Source organism: Tribolium madens, unplaced genomic scaffold (assembly GCF_015345945.1).
Source record: "Tribolium madens isolate multiple individuals breed KSU strain unplaced genomic scaffold, Tmad_KSU_1.1 Scaffold_97;HRSCAF=244;Tcas5.2_LG3a, whole genome shotgun sequence".
NCBI classification, from domain to species: Eukaryota; Metazoa; Arthropoda; class Insecta; order Coleoptera; family Tenebrionidae; genus Tribolium; species Tribolium madens.
Genome location: NW_025401069.1, coordinates 7,671,065 through 7,691,635, shown reverse-complemented (window position 1 = coordinate 7,691,635; position 20,571 = coordinate 7,671,065). Strand labels below are relative to the sequence as shown.

Below are 20,571 nucleotides of genomic sequence, written 5' to 3'. Positions count from 1 at the left end.
CTTCCAAAATGAGGATGCTTTCCCAGGAATGTTGAGTAATTTTGCATATAATACATTACTGTCTAACACGCTTTATTGCAACACAACATCCTTATTTATCATTTTCCTACATGTAACAAAACATCTCATTTTTTCTTATGTAAAATTATGAAATGAGTAATGCAAGAAACACGGGTGATGTTTTTCATTTAAATCAAATTTAAATCAAAGTTTGAAATTTTATTTAACATAGTCTTTTATAATTAGCACAATATGAATTTATTTCGACGCTTGTAAATATTTTTTTGCTAATTATATATACAGGCTGTCTCAAAAATAAACCGCCATATGTCAACCAGTAACAGAAAATGTTATTCTGAGAAAAAAAAGATACAGCTTAGCAAAAATAGTAACAATGACTTTGGTACAAGTGATGATAAATTAAAAACGTTGTCATTTATGAAGCAATTGCTTAGCTTCAAGTCTCATTTAATTGAAGCATTGGAAAGGATTTTGAGCAATTTTCGTAGTTTTTATGTCTTTACTTAATTCCTAATTTTTTTTTAATTTAAGATCCATATTTATGTCTTAAAACTCAGCAGTTATTTCACAAATGACATCGTTTTTAAGTTATTACGACCAACTTGTACAAAATTTGTTATTACTCCTAATTTTAGGCAAATTTGTAAGGCTTTTCGTTCCCTCTCATGGAACATAATCAAGCAAATTTTAATTACACAATTAGGTGTCTCTGGAGGTAGATTGATTTCAAAAATTTTAATAATATAGGTAATATAGACGACGTGAAATAAGCTGAACCAATATTTAAGCAGAGAATTTTTAATTTAATTTTTAATAAAAATCCATTATCGAAGAAACCTAGCGTTGTATACAAAATGGATTTAATTATACTTAATAGCAAAAAGTAAAATTCACATTTTTTGTCTGTTCACATTCCATCAAATAAAAAACATGTTCAGTAATTTGTTTATAGCTTCTGGAAAACTTATAATTTTTCGAATATTTCAACTGTAACTTAACCATGAAATGATGTCAGATGCTACAAACGTGACTACCTTTTTCCATTTTAATTAAAACCGGAAAATCACTTTAGCGACCTAAAACATTTGCAACAACTTCCGACTACCAGAGATTGAAATTCTTCGTACACTTCAAACTTTTTTGGTCGGGGATTCTAAATGATTATTTACACATTACATTCCATGAAGTTAAGATCTTCCGAGATTGAATCTGCCAACTTTTAATAAGCAAAATGTTATTGGCAGACATGACCTAATTTAAGAGCTTATGACGTTTTATTGCAGTCATATATTTCAGACAATTTTATAGAAAAATCAAATTTATTAAAGCTTTTTGGAATGTTTTGGCAACGATTCTTTAATAAATGACATAATAAATAAACTATTAAAGTCTCTAAGCTCACCACAACTCGATAACTAATCAACCAATAGCTCCATTTATAATGAACTATGGTGTTGGTGAATAACACACGATCCACAGTTAATGAGACTTGCTAAAGCAATATGTTGATAGTTAATATAGATACAGTTAATACATCCATACTCGGGTAACGTCTACCAGTTAACTCTATTATATCTGATCTTACGCTTCGCTCCTAATTAGTTCTATTATGGTAACCTGCAGTAAACATTTATGCAGTATGCAGTAGCATAAATGTTTTACTTGCTAGTAAGATAAACACAGTTAACTTCATCGATTGCTTAATCCGTTTTGATTTTGTAGGCAAAAGGTGGATATAGAAAAAACAGCCACCGGCCCTGGAGGTATTCCTGCCGATGCCATTTATACGACAACTCCTAGAGGTCACAGCAGCCCCGAGGCCATGAAGGTACGTCTCGCCGCCATGGTGCTGCATCCCCCCACTAGAGTGTAGCACTGCACCCTCGATCTGCGGCGGAACAACGGCTTTAAACACGGCCGACCCGCCACAGTGATCGAGTATAAGTGTTAACTGTTTTGAAAAAAAAAACAACCAAGGTGCTAATCTCACGTCACGTGTTCATCTTTGCTAACCGCTTTTAATCCGAGTGCTGCCATCGATTTCTAAGCTCTCACGAAATTAAATTAAATTTGCTCGGAGGATTGTCAGATGTACAGCGTGATTCAAGGCTTACTACCACCCAAAACTGTCAAATTTTGATTGAGGAAATATCACTTGCTACAACTTTTCTATACGCTTTTTTACTTCAAATAAAACTTAAATTATCAGATTTCATAGATTAACTTAAATACAGGGTGTTTCGTTTTCATTGTTACAAATTTAAACAAGTGATAGAATATTCAATTTTAAGACAAAAGTTTCCTATGAACATGTATCAAAAAATGTTATGTAAGTGAGTTACACCCCTTGAAAGAGATGCTTTTTTAATGGGATTTTCCCACTATTGCAGAATAGATAAAATTACAAAAGTTGGTACAGCTGATAAACCCATGAACGCATTCAAAGATCAGTTGTCAAAATTTTTAATCACGGGCGTCTTAAACGGTAAAACGAATTTTATTTTTAATTTTTATCTGCTTCATGGTCTGTAAGACAAATTGTAAACTGATTTTATTTAAAAACGGTAAGTTGTATCGAAAAAACACAAGAGACCTCTTTTTTGCTATGAAATTTAGAATTTTGTGACTGATGAAAATGGCAAGAACCAACAGCCAAAATAGTTAGGGTACTTTTTACCCTAAACCCCCCAGTTCAGAATGCTTCCGAGTGAAAATTTCGACATTTTATCTTTGATTCGTTTGGGCGTATAAAGGTTATTAGTTGTACCAGATTTTGTAATTTTATCTACAATGGTTTCTGAAATATTGGAAAAAATCCATTAACAGTTGCACCCCTTTCAAGGGATGTAGCTTCTTTATGTAAAATTTTTCTATACATGTTTATAGGAAACTTTTATCTTAAAATTGAATATTCTATCACCTGTTCAAATTTGTAACAATAAAACCGGAACACCCTGTATAGTAAAAATCAGGAGGGTAGACCGGTGCGTCATCAATTTTATTTTTTCATTACCAACTTAAAATTGAAATAAAAAATTCTATCACAATGTAAATTGAAACAATTAAAGGGTTTCTAAGGATGCAGCAGGCCACACTCTGTAAATAAAATTGTGACTATTTAAGATATTTGAGGTAAACTTGTTTAAGAAGTCTATTATTTAATAAAGTAATTAACTGAAATCAACGCATTATTATGACTCTCAGATAAATAACTTTCTGGTTTTCATAAGATCAGAATAAAAGCTTCTTATCGTTTATAGTATATTTTCGAAGGATGTAAGATGTAACTTTGTTTTATAGACGTCTTGAATTTCATTTTTTCTTTTTTTCTTACCTGGAAGAATGCATAAGATCGTCTATAGTTTTTAAACTCTTAAAAAACTCAATGTAAGAAATTACTTGTCCACGCTTCATGTCTATGATGATTCCTATTTATGAAATACCGATTTTGCATCTGTTTTCTTCTCAACATACTCACTGTTCTTTAGAAATTCGGTTTTATACAGATGTACACTAAAAATTCCGAATTTAGAATGTAGAACGTCATTTCGAATCTAGGTATTACATTAAATTTTAAATGCTTTGAATCGTACAAAGCAACACTTTCATCAATAAACAACTTCTAACTCGTAGATATTGAACCTAACGTCAAAAAAAATGACGTTTTGTCATCGCAATATAAACGTGGTAAGGAGAAACGTCAGATGACGCACCGGTCAACCCCCGTGATTTTTGCTATATTTTATTAATTTATAAAAAATGTTTTTTTACCCATTGAAAAAAAAATTCATATTTCGGCTATATCTAAAATGACACAGCTTCGAGACAGATTAACATCGTATCACTGTGCAAGCTTTCAGTTAGATGGGGGCAGTAAGTCGTGGTTCACCTTGTATTAGAGGTAAATTTAGCATCGAGTGAATGCCGAGCACAACATAACAAATCATCTACTTCCGTACTAATCTAATTCCGCTTATTGGATTTAAGACCGAAATGTTTTGAGCGGTTCATAAATTGTAATTCTGTCAGGTCCTTAAAAAGGAAGCGCGCCGTTCTGCAACTAACCAATTGAATTTCAGTCGGTGCTACTCGATGGCAGCTGAACATCGTGATATTTTTATCAAACAATGCGACGACAGGTTCGATTTAAATTTCAAAACAGTTTACACCCCCTATTTGGAACTGTTTTGGTCACAGTCGCACCCAGCAAACTTTACCTACGACTCAAAGTTTTTTATTCAATAGGTATAGACCTGCAAGTTTGTCTGCTGATTTTTATACTTTGTATGCCTTGTCCGTGCTTGTAGCTAATAATAACGTCATTAGATACCACGACTCTGTGAGACTTGTTTTAGCGTTTCCGAATAATGTTGTTATTAGTTAACAAGTCCAACTTATCTCAATTATAGTAACTAAGTTAAAGAAGTTATTTTATTTTATTAGCGTTCGTTTAAACATCCACACAGCGAAAAATAGAGAATTCTTTTGAACACAACAGCCACATCATTTGACAATAATAATAATTCATACAAACAGGGTGGGAAATCTCTATTTTTGGCAATTTTTTCTTGTTTTTTTTTTCAATACGCAAACTGTTTTACCTAATCCAACACTAATATTACCAGAGTGAAAGTAGCATTTGTACATAGAGAATGTTTTGTAATTTATGAACTCTAACGCACTTTTGCACCGTTGTAAATATTTGCACATGCACTAATTAACACTGTAGTTTTGAGAAATGCGGTTTTGTCTACTCACAGTACAATAACATTTTGATTAACCTCAATTAAGGCGTTGGAAAATCCACATTTTCCAAGCACCTTGAACTACTAGAGTTGATGCCCCAAGGTGGCTACACATGTTATTTGTGTTGTACAACAGCATTGCTACTTACCCTAAAAACTGTACACATTACATATTCAAACTACATTAAAACTCAAACTAATTTTATGTTAATTATCTTCATGATTATTCAATTATGTAATTTATTATTTCATGTAAATATAGTTTAATTCATACTAATCATTAGTTGTGCAAACAAAATTAATTAATTTATCGCGAAATGCTCGTTAGCAGGTACCACATATTGAATACCATCAAAATGAAATTACATCAAATCATTGCTTTTCACGCGTATGTGAAATTTTTCTTTTAGTTTGTGGTAAACACACATTTATCATTTGTAGGAGATCCTGAGCGCATCTCCTGTTAAAATAATATTTTTAAAAATCTTCTGTAAAATAAAATCCATTACTGCACAATAAAAACTAAACCGCAACTTTGTATTTTGAAGCAAGTTTTCTAAAAATGCTTTAAAAATGGTATAATCTAACCTAAGGGAATTTCAGTTTATTGCAGAATCCTTTATTTTAAAAATTAAGTTGTGCTGATGACAGTACAAATTATAGGAGAATCCTTCCAGCTAAGTGGAGAAAGTGGTGATATTATTTGATATAACATAAACTCTCTCGGCAAGTTCTGTGAGTTTTGAGCCGAAATTAAATTATCTTTACATCTGTTAAGCTGTTGTACAACACTCTACTCTACACTGTACATAACTACACTTACACTGATTTTCCACACAGACTCCTGTCCTGAGCACATTCTCAAACCACCTCACATGATTCTAATCCTGCCCGTTGTCGCTGGTTGGTGTGGTGCCTCAGACGGCTAGAAGATCATCGCACTACACTTATAATTATTATGACTTTATTCATTGTAAATTTGTAGAATGTTCCGGAAAACGAACGATTTTTTCACTCATCGAATGCAAATTTTATAAAAATAATCTTTCGTTTTTCCGAACGGTACAGACTAACACAATCTAACATACTGCTGTAAATATAGCAAACCACACTCACATTCAATGGTAGAAATAGTGTAGAAGAAAAACCAAAAGAAAACGTCTACTCTGGCCTAGAACCCAAAACTCTTCACTTGAGAAATCGCGAATTAGCTCTCAATTTCTTCGAGTCAGACGATAACGATACCGAAAAGAGTTACCAGGATCGGAGCAAGTACTATAGTTTTAATAAATACACTAGCCAAAAACCTTTCGATAATTGGTCTTACAACACGATGGCGATGGGCTCGCACAGGGCCTCTCTGCCTGTAGATAATAAATATGTTCGCCGATCTCAGAAAAAATACAGTAAAAATAAAGACAGGCCTAGACCTAAACCGTTGCAATTTGAGAACGAAAAGTATTACGACCACGTGTTTCCTAAACAAGAGAATAGGTCTAACAGTACTGACTTGTTTTATCAACCAAATAGCTTAGAACATGCGGAGTTGTAAATATAATATATAAGTCGTCGTCAGATTGTTGTACATTTTAATATTAAATACCTATGTAAATATCTCGCTGGTATCTGTTCATATCGTTTTCATTTTTTACGATTATTTATTAAATGACATACTAGTCCACTGCACCTTTTTTATGACGGTAATTTTAGAATTAAAATTAAAAAATGAAAACCGATATTTCACACACTAATCCAATAACCAGTCAAATTTGTCATCAACGAGCCAAGTAGGTAGACCAGGTAGGTTTTCGTATATTTTAAAACATATTGTAGATACGTGCGACAAAATTCTTATTTCATGGCAAATTTTCTGCACACACCAAAAATGTTTTTATGTTGTGTGAGTAGATTTTAAGACTTTTCTACAAATGTGTGCCTACCTTCTACCTACTTTTTATGTATTTTTAATCAATTTTTTAATTAAATTTTATGTTTAAAATTTGTAGCCACTTTTTTATATTTTTATAGTTTATATTTGTGTAGACAAATTGATTTTTGTACCAAAGTAAACCAAGTCTAATGTTAATGGATAGAGATCTTCTGAATATATGTGATGTTACAATAATAATAAAATGACTTAAATCAAACGTGTTATTATTCTTAGGCTTTAAATGTAAAATATAATTAATTATTATACAAATCATATAATCTGTTATAATATTTAAAATTATAAATTCGTGTCATATTATTTACGATTGTTTAAATGATTATATCACGACTAATATTATTTGGTTATTTGTTAGAAATAAATCCATTTGTATAATGATGTAGAAAATATTATTTTTTAATGTAAAAATAACTTATAGCATTATTATATATGTTATAAAATAAATTAATAATAGAATTTGTAGTTTTTTTAATATTCCTCTCTTTTCCTTAAAAAACTCGATCAGGCGCACGAAACAACAGGCAAAAAACTTTTGTAAATATTTGTTGCAAAGTTAAAAAGTTTCAGTAGGTAGTTTAAGTTGAATTTTTCAAACTTCTTGTAAGAACAAAAATAAGAAAAAAATTTGACTACGAACACAAGAAAAATAACAAAAAACCGTAAATATTTGTTAGATAGCTATTTCAATAATTTAAATTGTATGTGTTTTGAAAAATATTTTAAAAATCCTTGTGGTAACAGAAAATAGAACAACAATCCTTTGTGATCACAAAAATTGAGCAAAAATTCGATCAAGCGCGCAAAACATTAAAAAGAAGTCGCTTTATGATCTTTTTAACAAATTTGTCAAAAATTAGAAGTTGAAGATGAACTTAAAAAAATGCTTATGGTGACAAAACATAGCTTTTTGATCTTTGGTAAAAGTTAACTTCAAAAATAAAAAATGGATTTTAACAAATATAAATACCGTGTAAACTATACTTTATATTGGATAATTAAACGCAAGCTTTAATCCGTAGTCGTAAGCACATCCACAACGTGTTGCAATCGTAATTGTCCATGTGAGCATAACCCTAATAACTTTCGAAATTTACAATTTTTGGTATTTATAAGCTATTCTTAAATGACGAATTAAAGCACTGATAGAAGTATGCGCTTGGGGACACATGCAAAAATAGGCATTGGATGGTAAGTCTTAAAAATTAGAAAATATCAGAACATAACCTCACTTTTCTTCCGACAAAAATTCGTTTTTCTCCTTCTTTATAATTTTTCCGTTTACAGGACCGTATGTACAACGCTTGGTATTTATTTGTTTTACCTATCCAAGTCAAGTGTTGAAAAAAGGCGTTATGAGAATATGAAAATTAGAGAACGCATGCGACTCTCAAACGTTGGTGATTACGAATTGGGTCCTCGTCACTCTCCTAGAAATTAATTATCGAATTAAATAACACGTCACATTTGCAAGAGACTAAAATGGCAGAGAGTGACGCACAAAAGTTGCAATTAATGCAAGAATTGGAAATTGAAATGATGGCTGACATGTACAACCGTCTAACTACAGCTTGTCACAAAAAGTGCATTCCTCCAGTTTATAACGATGCGGAAATTGCCAAAGGCGAGGCAGTTTGCATTGATAGATGTGTTGCAAAGTTTCTTGACATCCATGAACGCATAGGAAAGAAACTTGGCCAACTTTCAATGCAAGATGAGCAGCTTCTTAAGAAGTAATTGGAGGCGCCCTGTAGTTGGATTTAGTTACGTTTTGATTTTTTGTTTTTGTTTGTAATTTAATTTTGTAATGTTGGTGTATTCTAGAGGTAATAAAACTTGACTAGCCAAGAACTACTTTTTATTTTTCCTTATATACAAAAAATAAAACTATTCGATACTAATCAATATTTAGAACACTTTTCTTTGACTTGACTGGTTCAGTGGTTTGAAAATGAGCCGCTGTTCTTTTCCTAATGTCTTCCACACTATCCTCACTTGCAGCCCATTCAAGAACTAGTCTCCTACCATACAAGTGGGTACTTTGAGATATTGCCTCAAATGCATTCTAAAAATAAAATTATGAAAAGTCAATATTATTTATACCTCTACCTTAGCATCAGAAGTTGCCACAAAATCTACAAATGCGAAGCCTCTGTGTGAGCCCCCATCCTGAGCCATTTTCACTGGCAGTCTTAAGGCTTTAATCTCACCAAAAACACTACAACAAAAAATAAACACCGAATTTAGCTATTTCAATAAAATACCTAAAAAGTTCTCTAATTTCTTTTTGATTAGCTTGGAATGGGATGTTTCTAACCAAAATCTTGGTTCCTGTTTGTTTTGTAACTTTGGTACTTTTTTTCGTAGCATTGACGTCATTGCTAAAATAAAATAAAATTATAATTGAAAAAGAATTTAGAAAAAAACTAACTTCAATGTCCTTTCAGATCTCTTCAATTCTAAAGATTTTCCGTCTAAAGTGCTCTGCTGCAATGTCTTAAGAGCCTTATCTGCGCTACTTTTATGTATAAACCTTACAAAACCATATCCCATAGATAAACGTTTACTTGGATCGTTTTTGTCTTTTTTAGTTGCAACGTTGGCATAAGCAAGTTTGCCACAAGTTTCAAAATGCTACAAAAAAATTTAAGAAACCAAACAGAATAATAAAACAACAAACCTTTCTCAGACCGTCATCAGTTGTTTGGAAATTTAAGTTTTTAACAAATAATGTAGTGTCAGGTTCTGATTCTTCGACAACTTCTTCATCCTCATTACTATTGTCATTTTCTTTCATTTCTTCTATTTCTTCATTCTTTTCAGGAAGTGGTCCTTTTCTTTCAGTTAGCGAATTCTCAGGAGCCCATTCTAAATAAAGCGGCACATTTTTAAATTTTGTGTAAGCTAAGCAAGTAAAGGCTTTTCTGGCTTCAGATGGTTCAAGAAATTCAACAATTGCTACAAACAAAACAAAACAATTTGTTTTTTATGACAACACAAATAAGCACCTGTAATGCCACTAGGCGGTAAAATCAGCCTTCCAATCAAGCCATATTTTTCAAATATTTTTTTAATTTCCTTTGCTTCAGTCTTATTTGGTAAATTCTTTACAAGTATGACTGTTTTTGACCTTTTACATTTCTAAAAGTTTTAAATCAGTTTCCATTCAAATCAAATACAAATTATGTTACAATATTACTGAAAGTATCAAGTAGGACTCCTTCTTGTTCTAAATACTTTTTAGTTTGCGCCACGATTTGTGTTTCACCCAATGCAAGTCTCACCGCAGCACTACCTTCATCATGTATTCCCATAACTTTTTCTTTTGATGTGTTGTATGTATCTGCAATAACTTCAGCAACTGCATTGTGTCCCAAAAATAAGGAATTCCAATTATGAGAAGACCCAGCCTGAGATTTTTGTGTTGCTTCTTTCTTCTTTTTATAATTTGTACTTTCTAAAAAAATTAAAAAATAGTTCACAATTTTAAAATTGCTCCTAAGCACCTTCTAATTCTGTCTCATCTGACACATCTTTGCTTTTTCCTGGCAAAAGGTGCAACATGCGTCCATGTAAAATAGACCCATCTAGTTCCCCGTATGCTTTAGCGGCATGTTCAGGCATTAAAAATGTTACAGTACCAAAACCTTTAATTTTTTTAGATGCAGGATCCACTGGCAAATTAACTTCCACTAAAGGTCCAAATTTTGTAAATAAATTTTCAAGATCATCCTCTGTTGTGGTGTAGGCCAAATTTCTAACAAAAATTTTTCCTGTTTCCGCAATATCTTCTTCGTTTTTAAGTGCCTCTTCCTGATTCACCCATCTTTTCTTAACATTATTTGAAGTTTCTTCCTGTTCTGTATTGTTTTTTCCAGAATATTGCATGACGGAAATTTGTTTTCCAGCTAAAAAAAATTACACAAATGCTAATTATTCCGTTCTATAAAACTTACCAATAAAACTTCTGTCTTTTAAGAGTGCTTTTTTGTAATCTTTTTCAGTCTTAAAACCTACATATGCAATTCCATGAATTTTTGCAGGTAATCTGATAGTAAACGGTGTGACAGGTTTTAAAAATTGTTTGATATCTTTCTTTTTGCAATTATATGGAAGCCCTCTTAACTAAAAATGGTAAATAAAAAATTTATTTGGTTATGACAGTAAAGTTTACCTTAAGTGTAAATAACTCCAACTTTTTGGGTTCCTTCTTAGGTTTTTCTTTTTTCTTTACCAACTTTTTCATGTATTCTAAATCACTAATTTTTTGATCAGCCAATCTGTTTTGCATTTCTTCTTTTGCTTCATTCTCTGAAGAGCTGGCTTCTTCCTCTTCTTCTTCACTTTCTGATTTAGTCTCATTCTGTTCTTTTTCTTTTTGTATAATTTTACGCAGTTTCTTGCTATCTTCAGGATTATGAAGTTCCAAAAATTCTTCAAACATTGGATCATCTTGATACTAAAAAATAATTATGGATTAATTTATCTCAACTATTTGCTTTACTTTTACTTTTTTAAGTAATTCCACAGTTTCGTCTTCTTTCTTTTTCTTTCCAACTTTGGGTTTTACATTAGTATCTTGATTTATTGCAATTCCATGAGCCTTTTTGTAGGCAGTACTCTCCAATGTATACTTACTCCAAGCTTTAGGTTTTTTAGAATCTCCTAAAATACAGTTTTTTATAATACAAAACCAAAAACACTATTGTAACTAACCTAATAATGCACATGACTCAACCTTTATTTTTTTAGTTTGAATAAACATGCCGTCAAAGTATTTAATGGCCTCTTCAGCTTCATTTTCATTCTGGTACCCCACAAAAGCAAATTCACGAAATTTACCCTCAGAGGTATACTTTAGTTGAATATCAGTTATAGTGCCTTTCTCTTGAAATAAATTTCTAATTTTTTCTTCAGTTATCTTTAACAACAACAAAAATTTAACATCAATAAAGTCTATATAATTAAAATACGTACGTTTTTAGGTAAATTCTTAACGATCAAACGTGACATGATTAAAATTGCCCAAATGTGCACTTTGCAACACAATCTTTTACTGATATTTTCCTATCACTAAGTTCAAAAATTAAGAAAAGTTTTAAAATTCTCTATTATAACCTCAAAAACAAACACATGTGTAGCATTGTACCTGTCAAAAAATTAAACTAAACTTTACAAGGTCTAAAACTCTAAAATGTTCGCTAGGGCTCTAATATTAATTAATTATTGATGTGATCAAATTAATGCATTAATTGATAAGACTTTTTATATTTTTACATTAATACGTATTGTTTTTTGTATATTTCACTTAAAATTCCTTACACTTTTTTACTAAAATAATTTTTAGATCTTGGGTTTACATGTTTTCGATAGAACCGGATTTCTGAATCAGACCGCACACTATGATCGCACACGTAATGTGCCGCACACACATTCATCGTTAAAAACGTAACAACAGTATTTTTATAGGTTATCATTCAAATAAAGATTATAAATTAAAATAAATTAAATGAATTGCAGCCCGCAAATTTGCTAAACCGACAAAATAACCCGTAATGATGCATGTTTAACAATTTATCGTTATTCATTTTATAGCTTCGACTATTGAAAATGTTTTCGATTTGTAAACAAACTCACCCTGCCACGGGGGTGGAACACGCTATTTCGTGCCATTTTTTCAGCAAATCTGAAAAAAGTTTAGTAACATCTGGAGCCAACGTAATCAAAGTATTTCGCTTAATTCCAGACATTGACGCAAAAACCAGAATTGAAAAATTTAATGGTAAAAAAATACTTTACATTTTCAGCCATGTATACTGTTTTTATTCCGTTTAGAAACAAATCCTCCGAAATCAAAGCTAGAATGTGTCGCCCAATACACTTTATTTGGAAACATCATGTCCATGCAAAGCGTAAATCTGGCAAACTCACCCAGGGACGCTTTGCTGCTAGCATTTAAAGATGCAAAACTTTCAGTGGTGGAATATGACCCAGAAACTCACGATTTGAAAACGCTCAGTTTGCATTACTTTGAGGAAGATGACATGAAGGTGTTTAATCAATGTAGATATTTTTGAGGTGTTACTTAATTTTTTTTAGGATGGTTGGACCCATCATTACCATGTCCCTATTGTAAGAGCTGATCCGGAAAACAGATGCGCTGTTATGACCGTTTTTGGTCGAAAATTGGTAGTTCTACCTTTCAGGCGTGAAAATGCCATTGATGACACTGATGCCGATATTAAGCCCATGAGTGGGGGTGCATATGGCGCAAAAGCGCCAATTTTAGCCTCCTATATGATTGTTTTGAAAGAATTCATTGATAAAGTTGACAATATAATAGATATTCAGTTTTTGCACGGCTATTATGAACCAACATTGCTAATTTTGTTTGAACCCTTAAAAACCTTTGCAGGGTATTTGCTACTACATCATTCCTCAATCGAATATTATTTATTTTTGCTTTAGGCGAGTTGCTGTCAGAACTGATACATGTGCCATGGCAGCAATTTCCCTAAACTTGCAACAAAGAGTACATCCGATTATTTGGAGTGTTGCAAATTTACCGTTTGACTGTGTAAAAGCAGTTCCAATTAAGAAACCTTTAGGTGGCACTTTGATTTTTGCTGTTAATGCCTTGATTTATCTAAATCAGAGTATTCCACCTTACGGAGTTTCCTTAAACAGTATTGCAGAAAATTCAACAAACTTTCCATTAAGTAAGAAATTCTGATTTCATAAACAAAATTTTATTTGGATCCTTCTCCTAGAACAACAAGAAGATTTATGTATCAGTTTAGATTGTGCACAAGCCACATTTTTAGAAGATGATACGATTGTTTTATCTCTGAAAGGGGGCGAACTTTACGTTTTAACTTTGCTAGCAGATAATATGCGGTATGTTAGAAGTTTTCATTTTGAAAAAGCAGCAGCCAGTGTTCTCACCACGTGTGTAAGTATAACAATGTAAAAAATGGTATTGTGTAATTGGCCACAAAAATTTTAGATTTCAGTGTGTGAAAACAATTTTTTGTTCCTCGGTTCACGGCTCGGAAATTCCCTTCTTTTGCGTTTCACCGAAAAATGTAACGAAGTCATCACTCTTGATGAAACAATTGAGCCGAGTGCTAAACGCTTGAAAGCTAGCAACAGCACTAGTGAAAATGAAGAAGATAAAGTTTTGGACTCTTTAAACGACTGTATGGCTAGTGATGTGTTAGATATACGCGATCCAGAAGAACTGGAGGTGTATGGAAATCAAAGACAAGCAAGTCTTCAAATAACAAGCTACGTTTTTGAAGTAACCAAACAAAAAATTTCAAATATAAATTTCATAAATTCAATATTTCATTAGGTCTGCGATAGTTTACTTAATATCGGCCCCTGCGGCAACATCTCGCTCGGAGAACCGGCTTTTCTGAGCGAGGAATTTTCTGAAAATCTAGATTTAGATTTAGAAATTGTCACAACGGCTGGGTACGGCAAAAACGGAGCGCTTTGCGTTTTACAGAAATCTGTAAGGCCACAAATCGTGACCACTTTCACCCTTCCTGGGTGTTCCAATATGTGGACAGTGCATGCGGGTGAAGAAAAACATGCGTTTCTTATACTGAGTCAGGAAGATGGCACGATGGTAAATAAATTTACAAAAATAAACTCATTTGTAATTTCATATATTCATAGATTTTGCAAACCGGTGACGAAATCAACGAGATTGATAATACGGGGTTTGCGACTCACATACCCACCGTCTATGCCGGTAATTTAGGAAACTTGAAATATATTGTTCAAGTTACCAGCAGTGCTATACGACTTTTACAAGGCAGGTATTTTTTACTAAATTCATTGATAAAAGTATAAGTCTTCAGGAATAAACCAATTGCAACATATTCCTCTGGAATTGGGGTCCCCCATAGTCCACGTGACTAGTGTCGACCCCTACATCTCGCTATTGACAACTGATGGTCAAGTGATCACGCTTATGCTCCGAGAAGCTAGAGGGGTCGCTAAATTAGTCATAAGTAAATCCACTCTCTCAAATGTAGCAGCTCATGTTTTCTTTCGCCAAAAAATTAAACAAAATTTTACAGTCACCCCCCGTCACTACCATATGCATGTATCGCGATGTTTCTGGTCTTTTCACTTCAAAAATCCCGGAGGACTTCACCCACATTCCCGAACATTTTATCAATGAGTCTGAAACTAAAATGGAAGTTGAAAATGAAGACGATCTTCTGTACGGCGACGACAGCGATTTTAAAATGCCAACTCTAAATCCACCACAACCAAAACCAAAAGTTTATTACAACTGGTGGAAAAAATATCTGCTAGATGTCCGGCCGTCGTATTGGCTTTTCGTAGTACGCGAAAACTCCAATTTGGAAATTTACTCAATCCCGGATTTTAAATTGTGTTATTACATAACAAATTTGTGTTTTGGTCATAAAGTCCTGGTTGATAGTTTGGAATCGGTGACGATCTCAGCTTCAACACCGATTTCTGCAGCACATGAAGCCAACATTCAAAGGCTATACGAAGTTAAGGAAATTCTTGTAGTTGCGTTGGGAAATCATGCCTCGAGGCCACTATTAATGGTCAGAATAGACCGCGATTTGTACATTTATGAAGTGTTTAGGTTTCCGAGAGGCAACCTGAAAATGCGTTTCAGGAAAATCAAACATTCCTTGATTTATTCGCCAAATGTGGCCGGAAGAATTGACACGGAAGATTCCGATTTTTTCGCAATTCAAGAGCGGATAATTAAAATGCGATACTTTACTAACATTGCAGGTTATAATGGCGTTTTTGTTTGCGGGGCCAACCCGCATTGGATTTTTATGTCGGCTAGGGGCGAGCTAAGGACACACCCCATGACAATTGACGGCGAAGTTCTCAGTTTTGCGCCTTTTAATAATGTCAACTGTCCACAAGGTTTTCTTTATTTCAATAGAAAGGTAAATTAAAATTAACCATTAATATTATAACAAAATAAAAATGTTTTAGTCTGAGTTGAGAATAGGAGTTCTACCAACTCATCTAAGCTATGACGCGGCATGGCCGGTACGCAAGGTCCCTCTCAGATGTACCCCCCATTTCGTAACATATCATTTAGAATCAAAAACTTATTGCTTGGTCACAAGTATTGCCGAACCGTCGAACAAATATTACAAATTTAATGGCGAAGATAAAGAATTATCAGTTGAAGACAGAGGTGATAGATTTCCATATCCTCTGCAAGAAAAATTCAGTCTAATGCTTTTTTCGCCTGTGTCTTGGGATGTTATCCCCAATACAAAGATTGATTTAGACGAGTGGGAGCACGTGAATTGTTTGAAAAATGTTTCTTTGGCTTATGAAGGCACAAGGTCGGGTTTGAAAGGCTATATTGCTGTAGGTACCAACTACAACTATGGAGAGGATGTGACGTCACGTGGTCGGGTAATAACTTTAGATTTTGTCAGTTTGGTTGTAAAGAAATCTGTATTTTAGATTTTAATCTATGACATTATTGAGGTAGTCCCAGAACCGGGACAACCTCTCACCAAAAACAGGTTTAAAGAAATATATGCAAAGGACCAGAAAGGGCCAGTTACGGCCCTAAGTCAAGTCAAAGGATTTCTAGTTTCAGCAGTGGGGCAAAAAGTTTGTGTTATTGCTTTTTATATCTAGAAATAATAACAAAAATATTTTGTAGATTTATATTTGGCAGTTGAAAGACAATGATTTGGTCGGTGTTGCCTTCATAGACACTCAAATATACACTCACCAGATTTTAACAATTAAAAGTTTGCTACTAGTGGCAGATGTTTACAAGTCTATATCACTCTTGCGTTTTCAAGAGGAATACCGAACGTTATCACTTGTTTCAAGGGTATGTTAACAAAATATAACTTGGAAAGTTACTAATTTTTTGCTAGGATTTTCGGCCATGTGAAGTATTTTCAGTTGAATACATGATTGATAACACGACCATGGGCTTTTTAGTCTCCGACAGTGAAAAAAATTTAGTTTTGTACATGTATCAGCCCGAATCTAGGGAGTCTCTAGGAGGTATGTAGTCCTATTATAAATTAGTTATATCTAATTGTCATGTTTAGGACAAAGGCTATTACGCAAAGCTGATTTTCATCTGGGACAAGCTGTCAACTCTTTCTTTAGGATTAAATGCAAACTTGGTGAATTAGGAGAAGATAAGAAAAATTTAACAGGAGCTGATAAGCGTCATATCACAATGTATGGTGCGTGTCAAAAAAATTATGTTTTCATAATATAACGACTATTGTTACAGCAACATTAGACGGGGGTCTTGGCTACATAATGCCAGTTCCTGAAAAAACTTATCGCCGACTATTGATGTTGCAAAACGTTCTCGTCTCCCAAGGGGCACACATTGCTGGATTAAATCCCAAAGCATTTCGGTAAAATTTTGCTATTTGTTTTGTTAGTGGCTTATTTCTTTTCCAGGACGTATAAAAGTTGGAAGAAACTACAAACCAATCCTGCCCGATCTGTAATTGACGGTGAACTAGTTTACAACTATCTACACTTATCAATTCCAGAAAAATTAGAAGTAAATTTTATTATTTCTTCGTTTATTTACTAAAAACAGACATTTACAGGTTTCAAAAAAGATAGGAACTAAACCAGAAGAGCTACTTGATGATTTATCAGACATTCAAAAAATTACAAATCACTTTTAGTCGATTAAGTTTTAATTTTTTACCAAAATAAAAGATATCACATATTTCATTGTTTTATTTCACAGTAATTAAAAAATCACAGAGTAAATTTACCACCAAACTGTTTATACTAATTTGCGCTTTGACAGTTAGCATGAATTAAAACGATTTAAATCAAGTAATCAAGAATAAGTATAGTTACTTACAAGGGTCGAACTCAAATATAATAGAAAACTGTCAAAAACAAAACCAAATTAACAAGAGAAAATTACTTAACAAAATTTATTCATTGCATAGAACATCATTTTTCCAATAAAAACAAATCTATTTATTTTGTTTTGTAGTGGTGAAGCAATTTATTCGTCAAAACCGATTGGTCACAGTTCACTAAAGAAATTTAACTACAATAAACAATCAAAATTTCTTCTACACATCTTTTGAAATAAACAATTCAATAGGATAAGAATATTCTAGTCACACAATTTAGCAGTCTTAACAGTTAATAATACATAAACGTAAAAAGCTTAATTAAACTTATTTAACCTCTTAAACTGTAAGTCCTCCTCAACAGACCACTTTTCACCTTGCGTGCTTGATCTTTCTTCGCAACTGTTTTCGTGATTCTTGTTTGAGGCGGCTTGACTGGAGATTCATATTGTTTATTACGTTTACTTATATTTCTTTTCAGAATTCTACCACTTCTTGTGCTACTGAGGTTCACAGCCATTTCTTCCAACTCTTTCCTTTTCTTCATTTTTTCTAACACATACATCATAGCAGATGTGTATCCATTCACGGTTTCTGTACAACTGCAAACAAATTTACCAAAACAATTCCAAAAAAAAATAAAAAAATTGTACCAACCTGTCACCCTTGTAAGTTGGTGATGCATCTATCCTCTCTCTACATCTATTATAAACTTCAATCATAGCGTACGTTGGATTCAATGCATTTATATTTAATTCTGCAATATTGCTAACAAAGTTTGCATCAGTATTTTCACAGTTCTTTCGACCTTGCTTCAATATTGTTTCAGGGTCAGTGAGGTCCTCAAACCAATTTACTTTTGGTTTGAGTTTCTTATTTTTTATCTTTTTTCTCAGCAGTGGTTTAATGGGGATGTTTGATTGTAGGGGTAGGCGTGATATTGTGTGTATAAATTTTCGTGCTGTAATATTTTCGTTAGTCCTCTTTCTGATTCTTGTTGGCTTTAATTTGTTCCTTTGTACATTATCAAAATCAAAGCGTGAATCGTCTTTGTAACCATTTATTTTTAAACTTTCCCTTAACAGCTTTCTGCAGTAGCTGTAGTTAGGTTTTTCCTGAAACACCAGTGTAAAAAATGGAATACAAAGTAACAAATAAAAAGTACCTGAAATTCCAGTTTCTGAATGTATTTAAAATATTCTTCCAGAAATTTTGGATATTCAGTGAAGCAGTACTTCATGAAGTACTCCACATCGGCCATCGCCCTCTGTTTCTTCTTAGCTACAATTTCCGGATTGTCCACATCACCTGCCCATGGCAGACTTCCAGTCAACCAGTAAATAATGTTGTAACCCAAAGACTCCAAATCTGAGCGTCGTGAAGGCACCCCTTTATGAGCATCGCGTGAACAAAATAAAACTGTGCCAGCGTGAGCCCTGCGTTCATCAACACAAAAAGGTTTATGTTCGCCGGTTGATGATAAAAATTTAGAAGCTAAACCGTAATCAAGAAGATAAACCTGGTCCTTAACACTTGTAGGTTTTTCATAGGCTGGAATATAGGTAAATTATTTTAATTAACTTAAACTCCGATTAATTACCATTAGAGGAAAATATCTGTTCAAAATTTGGTATGTCATCTAAATAGCAAGGGACTTTCACATTTGGTCTTAAATTTCTTGTGATTCTGGTCGGTTTTTTCCGACATGCACGGATGCGGCTACTAAAAGTACAGCCACTTGACGACATTCGTTTAGGCACAGTTTGATTGGATTTATTTTGATTGCTTAAAAGAATATTAGATGCCTTAATATCAGAATGCATATATCCTTTACTGTGAATGTATTCCAAAATGTCAATTATTTGTAGTGATATTGTGAGTACAGTTTTGAGGTTTAAGATTTTTTTCTCTTGCAGAACTTTTTCGAGATCTTTGTCAAATTTTGGAAGAATTAAAAAACGATACTTTTCACCTTTATAAATATGTGAACCTGATGCTACATAGTGGGGCATCCCAAATGAACTCATCTTCTTTTGTTTTTTCCATTCTTCAACTAGAATTTTTTGAGTTATTCGAGTTCCTCATTGAATTACCTAACTTACTCATGTCTGATTTAGCTATCCTTAAATAACAATTCACTTCAACAAAAAGAGGTCCGTTTTTGTGGCTTTCCACCTTCGCCACATATTCACAATCAGTTTTAACTTCCTTGGTAAGAACATCAGAGGCGAGGTATATTTGCCCAAAGCCCCCAACACCCACAGCTTTTCCCAATTTCCACTGTTTTCCAGTAATATCTTTTAGGTATTCTCCATGTCTTAAGTCAAAAGACGACATTCCAGGAGTGACACAAGTCTTCTTTTTAGGAGAATCGTTGTCTCCTGAGCTCTCGTTAACACGTCTCGGCATTGTTAACAATCGAAATTGCAAAGTATAAACAATCTACAACATGGAGGAATTGAGATTTGCTAAAGTTTCACTTGAGATAACTTACCCTGTCTAATTCATCTAATTATCTAGAAGTAGGGCCTCCAAAATGCAAAAGAATCCCTTTAGAAAGAAACGGTTTTTTATGTAAATAAAAACTTTTCAAAAATCTAACGACTTTACCAATAACCTTATCATTTACATAACGACAATAGAGAAGTCTAATAAAACAACTTAAGGGTAAACATTAACAAATATTACTTACTTTTCATTTAACAAGTTGATAAAGTGGTAAAAACGGTAATTTGCGAAATATCATGAGGTGAAAGAAATGTCACTAACAATTTTCACGGCCATCTTACACATTTGGTCAATCGAAAACCTTCTTGATTTGCCGATTTCAAGCATGCGCACTTTAAATCTGTACCGCTTTTGCGCACAAGTGCCAAAATAAAAAACGGATTTTGCGATAAGAAAATTAAATTTGAAGAAAATACTAGATAAAAACGTATCTCACTGTCTTCCTGGCAACTAATAAATCGTACAT

The 20,571-nt window shown here is 33.1% G+C and overlaps 5 protein-coding genes across 7 annotated transcripts in view; 3 read left to right on the top strand and 2 right to left on the bottom strand.

The window, feature by feature from the left end:
• Positions 1-6,014, top strand: part of LOC123014409 (irregular chiasm C-roughest protein) — a 126,491-nt gene extending 120,477 nt beyond the window's left edge. For 2 of the 3 annotated variants that reach the window (XM_044413506.1, XM_044413508.1), the window contains exon 12: positions 1,744-2,507. In XM_044413506.1, coding sequence (XP_044269441.1) covers positions 1,744-1,894 — 151 coding nt within the window. In that variant the 3' untranslated portion in view covers positions 1,895-2,507. Of the gene's footprint in view, positions 1-1,743; positions 2,508-5,606 lie in introns of those variants that run through there. The other variant, XM_044413507.1, reaches the window with a different exon arrangement.
• A 2,035-nt stretch (positions 6,015-8,049) lies between these two features.
• Positions 8,050-8,562, top strand: LOC123014215 (mitochondrial import inner membrane translocase subunit Tim10). The gene has a single exon (XM_044413195.1). It carries the CDS (start codon positions 8,194-8,196, stop codon positions 8,446-8,448), a length of 255 nt encoding a protein of 84 aa, XP_044269130.1. The 5' UTR covers positions 8,050-8,193; the 3' UTR covers positions 8,449-8,562.
• Positions 8,557-11,868, bottom strand: LOC123014214 (probable RNA-binding protein 19). The gene is made up of 13 exons (XM_044413194.1): positions 11,689-11,868; positions 11,428-11,632; positions 11,222-11,376; positions 10,886-11,170; positions 10,668-10,836; positions 10,218-10,619; positions 9,903-10,168; positions 9,720-9,852; positions 9,392-9,669; positions 9,143-9,345; positions 8,976-9,092; positions 8,821-8,929; positions 8,557-8,776 (listed from the first exon to the last, which is right to left on the bottom strand). The coding sequence occupies exons 1-13, from the start codon at positions 11,722-11,724 to the stop codon at positions 8,609-8,611; spliced, it is 2,526 nt and encodes an 841-aa protein (XP_044269129.1). The 5' UTR covers positions 11,725-11,868; the 3' UTR covers positions 8,557-8,608.
• A 220-nt stretch (positions 11,869-12,088) lies between these two features.
• LOC123014539 (cleavage and polyadenylation specificity factor subunit 1) lies at positions 12,089-17,455 on the top strand. Its single transcript, XM_044413706.1, has 19 exons — positions 12,089-12,180; positions 12,232-12,493; positions 12,547-12,761; positions 12,811-13,127; positions 13,180-13,430; positions 13,482-13,663; positions 13,718-14,011; positions 14,066-14,344; positions 14,395-14,533; positions 14,580-14,752; positions 14,802-15,665; positions 15,715-16,149; positions 16,201-16,353; positions 16,406-16,582; positions 16,629-16,761; positions 16,809-16,949; positions 17,000-17,129; positions 17,176-17,281; positions 17,331-17,455. Exons 2-19 carry the CDS (start codon positions 12,322-12,324, stop codon positions 17,409-17,411), a joined length of 4,242 nt encoding a protein of 1,413 aa, XP_044269641.1. The 5' UTR covers positions 12,089-12,180; positions 12,232-12,321; the 3' UTR covers positions 17,412-17,455.
• On the bottom strand, positions 17,452-20,429 carry LOC123014540 (serine/threonine-protein kinase VRK1-like). The gene is made up of 7 exons (XM_044413707.1): positions 20,290-20,429; positions 20,092-20,147; positions 19,700-20,039; positions 19,198-19,650; positions 18,763-19,148; positions 18,255-18,712; positions 17,452-18,199 (listed from the first exon to the last, which is right to left on the bottom strand). The coding sequence occupies exons 3-7, from the start codon at positions 20,004-20,006 to the stop codon at positions 17,929-17,931; spliced, it is 1,875 nt and encodes a 624-aa protein (XP_044269642.1). The 5' UTR covers positions 20,007-20,039; positions 20,092-20,147; positions 20,290-20,429; the 3' UTR covers positions 17,452-17,928.
• Positions 20,430-20,571: the final 142 nt, after the last annotated feature.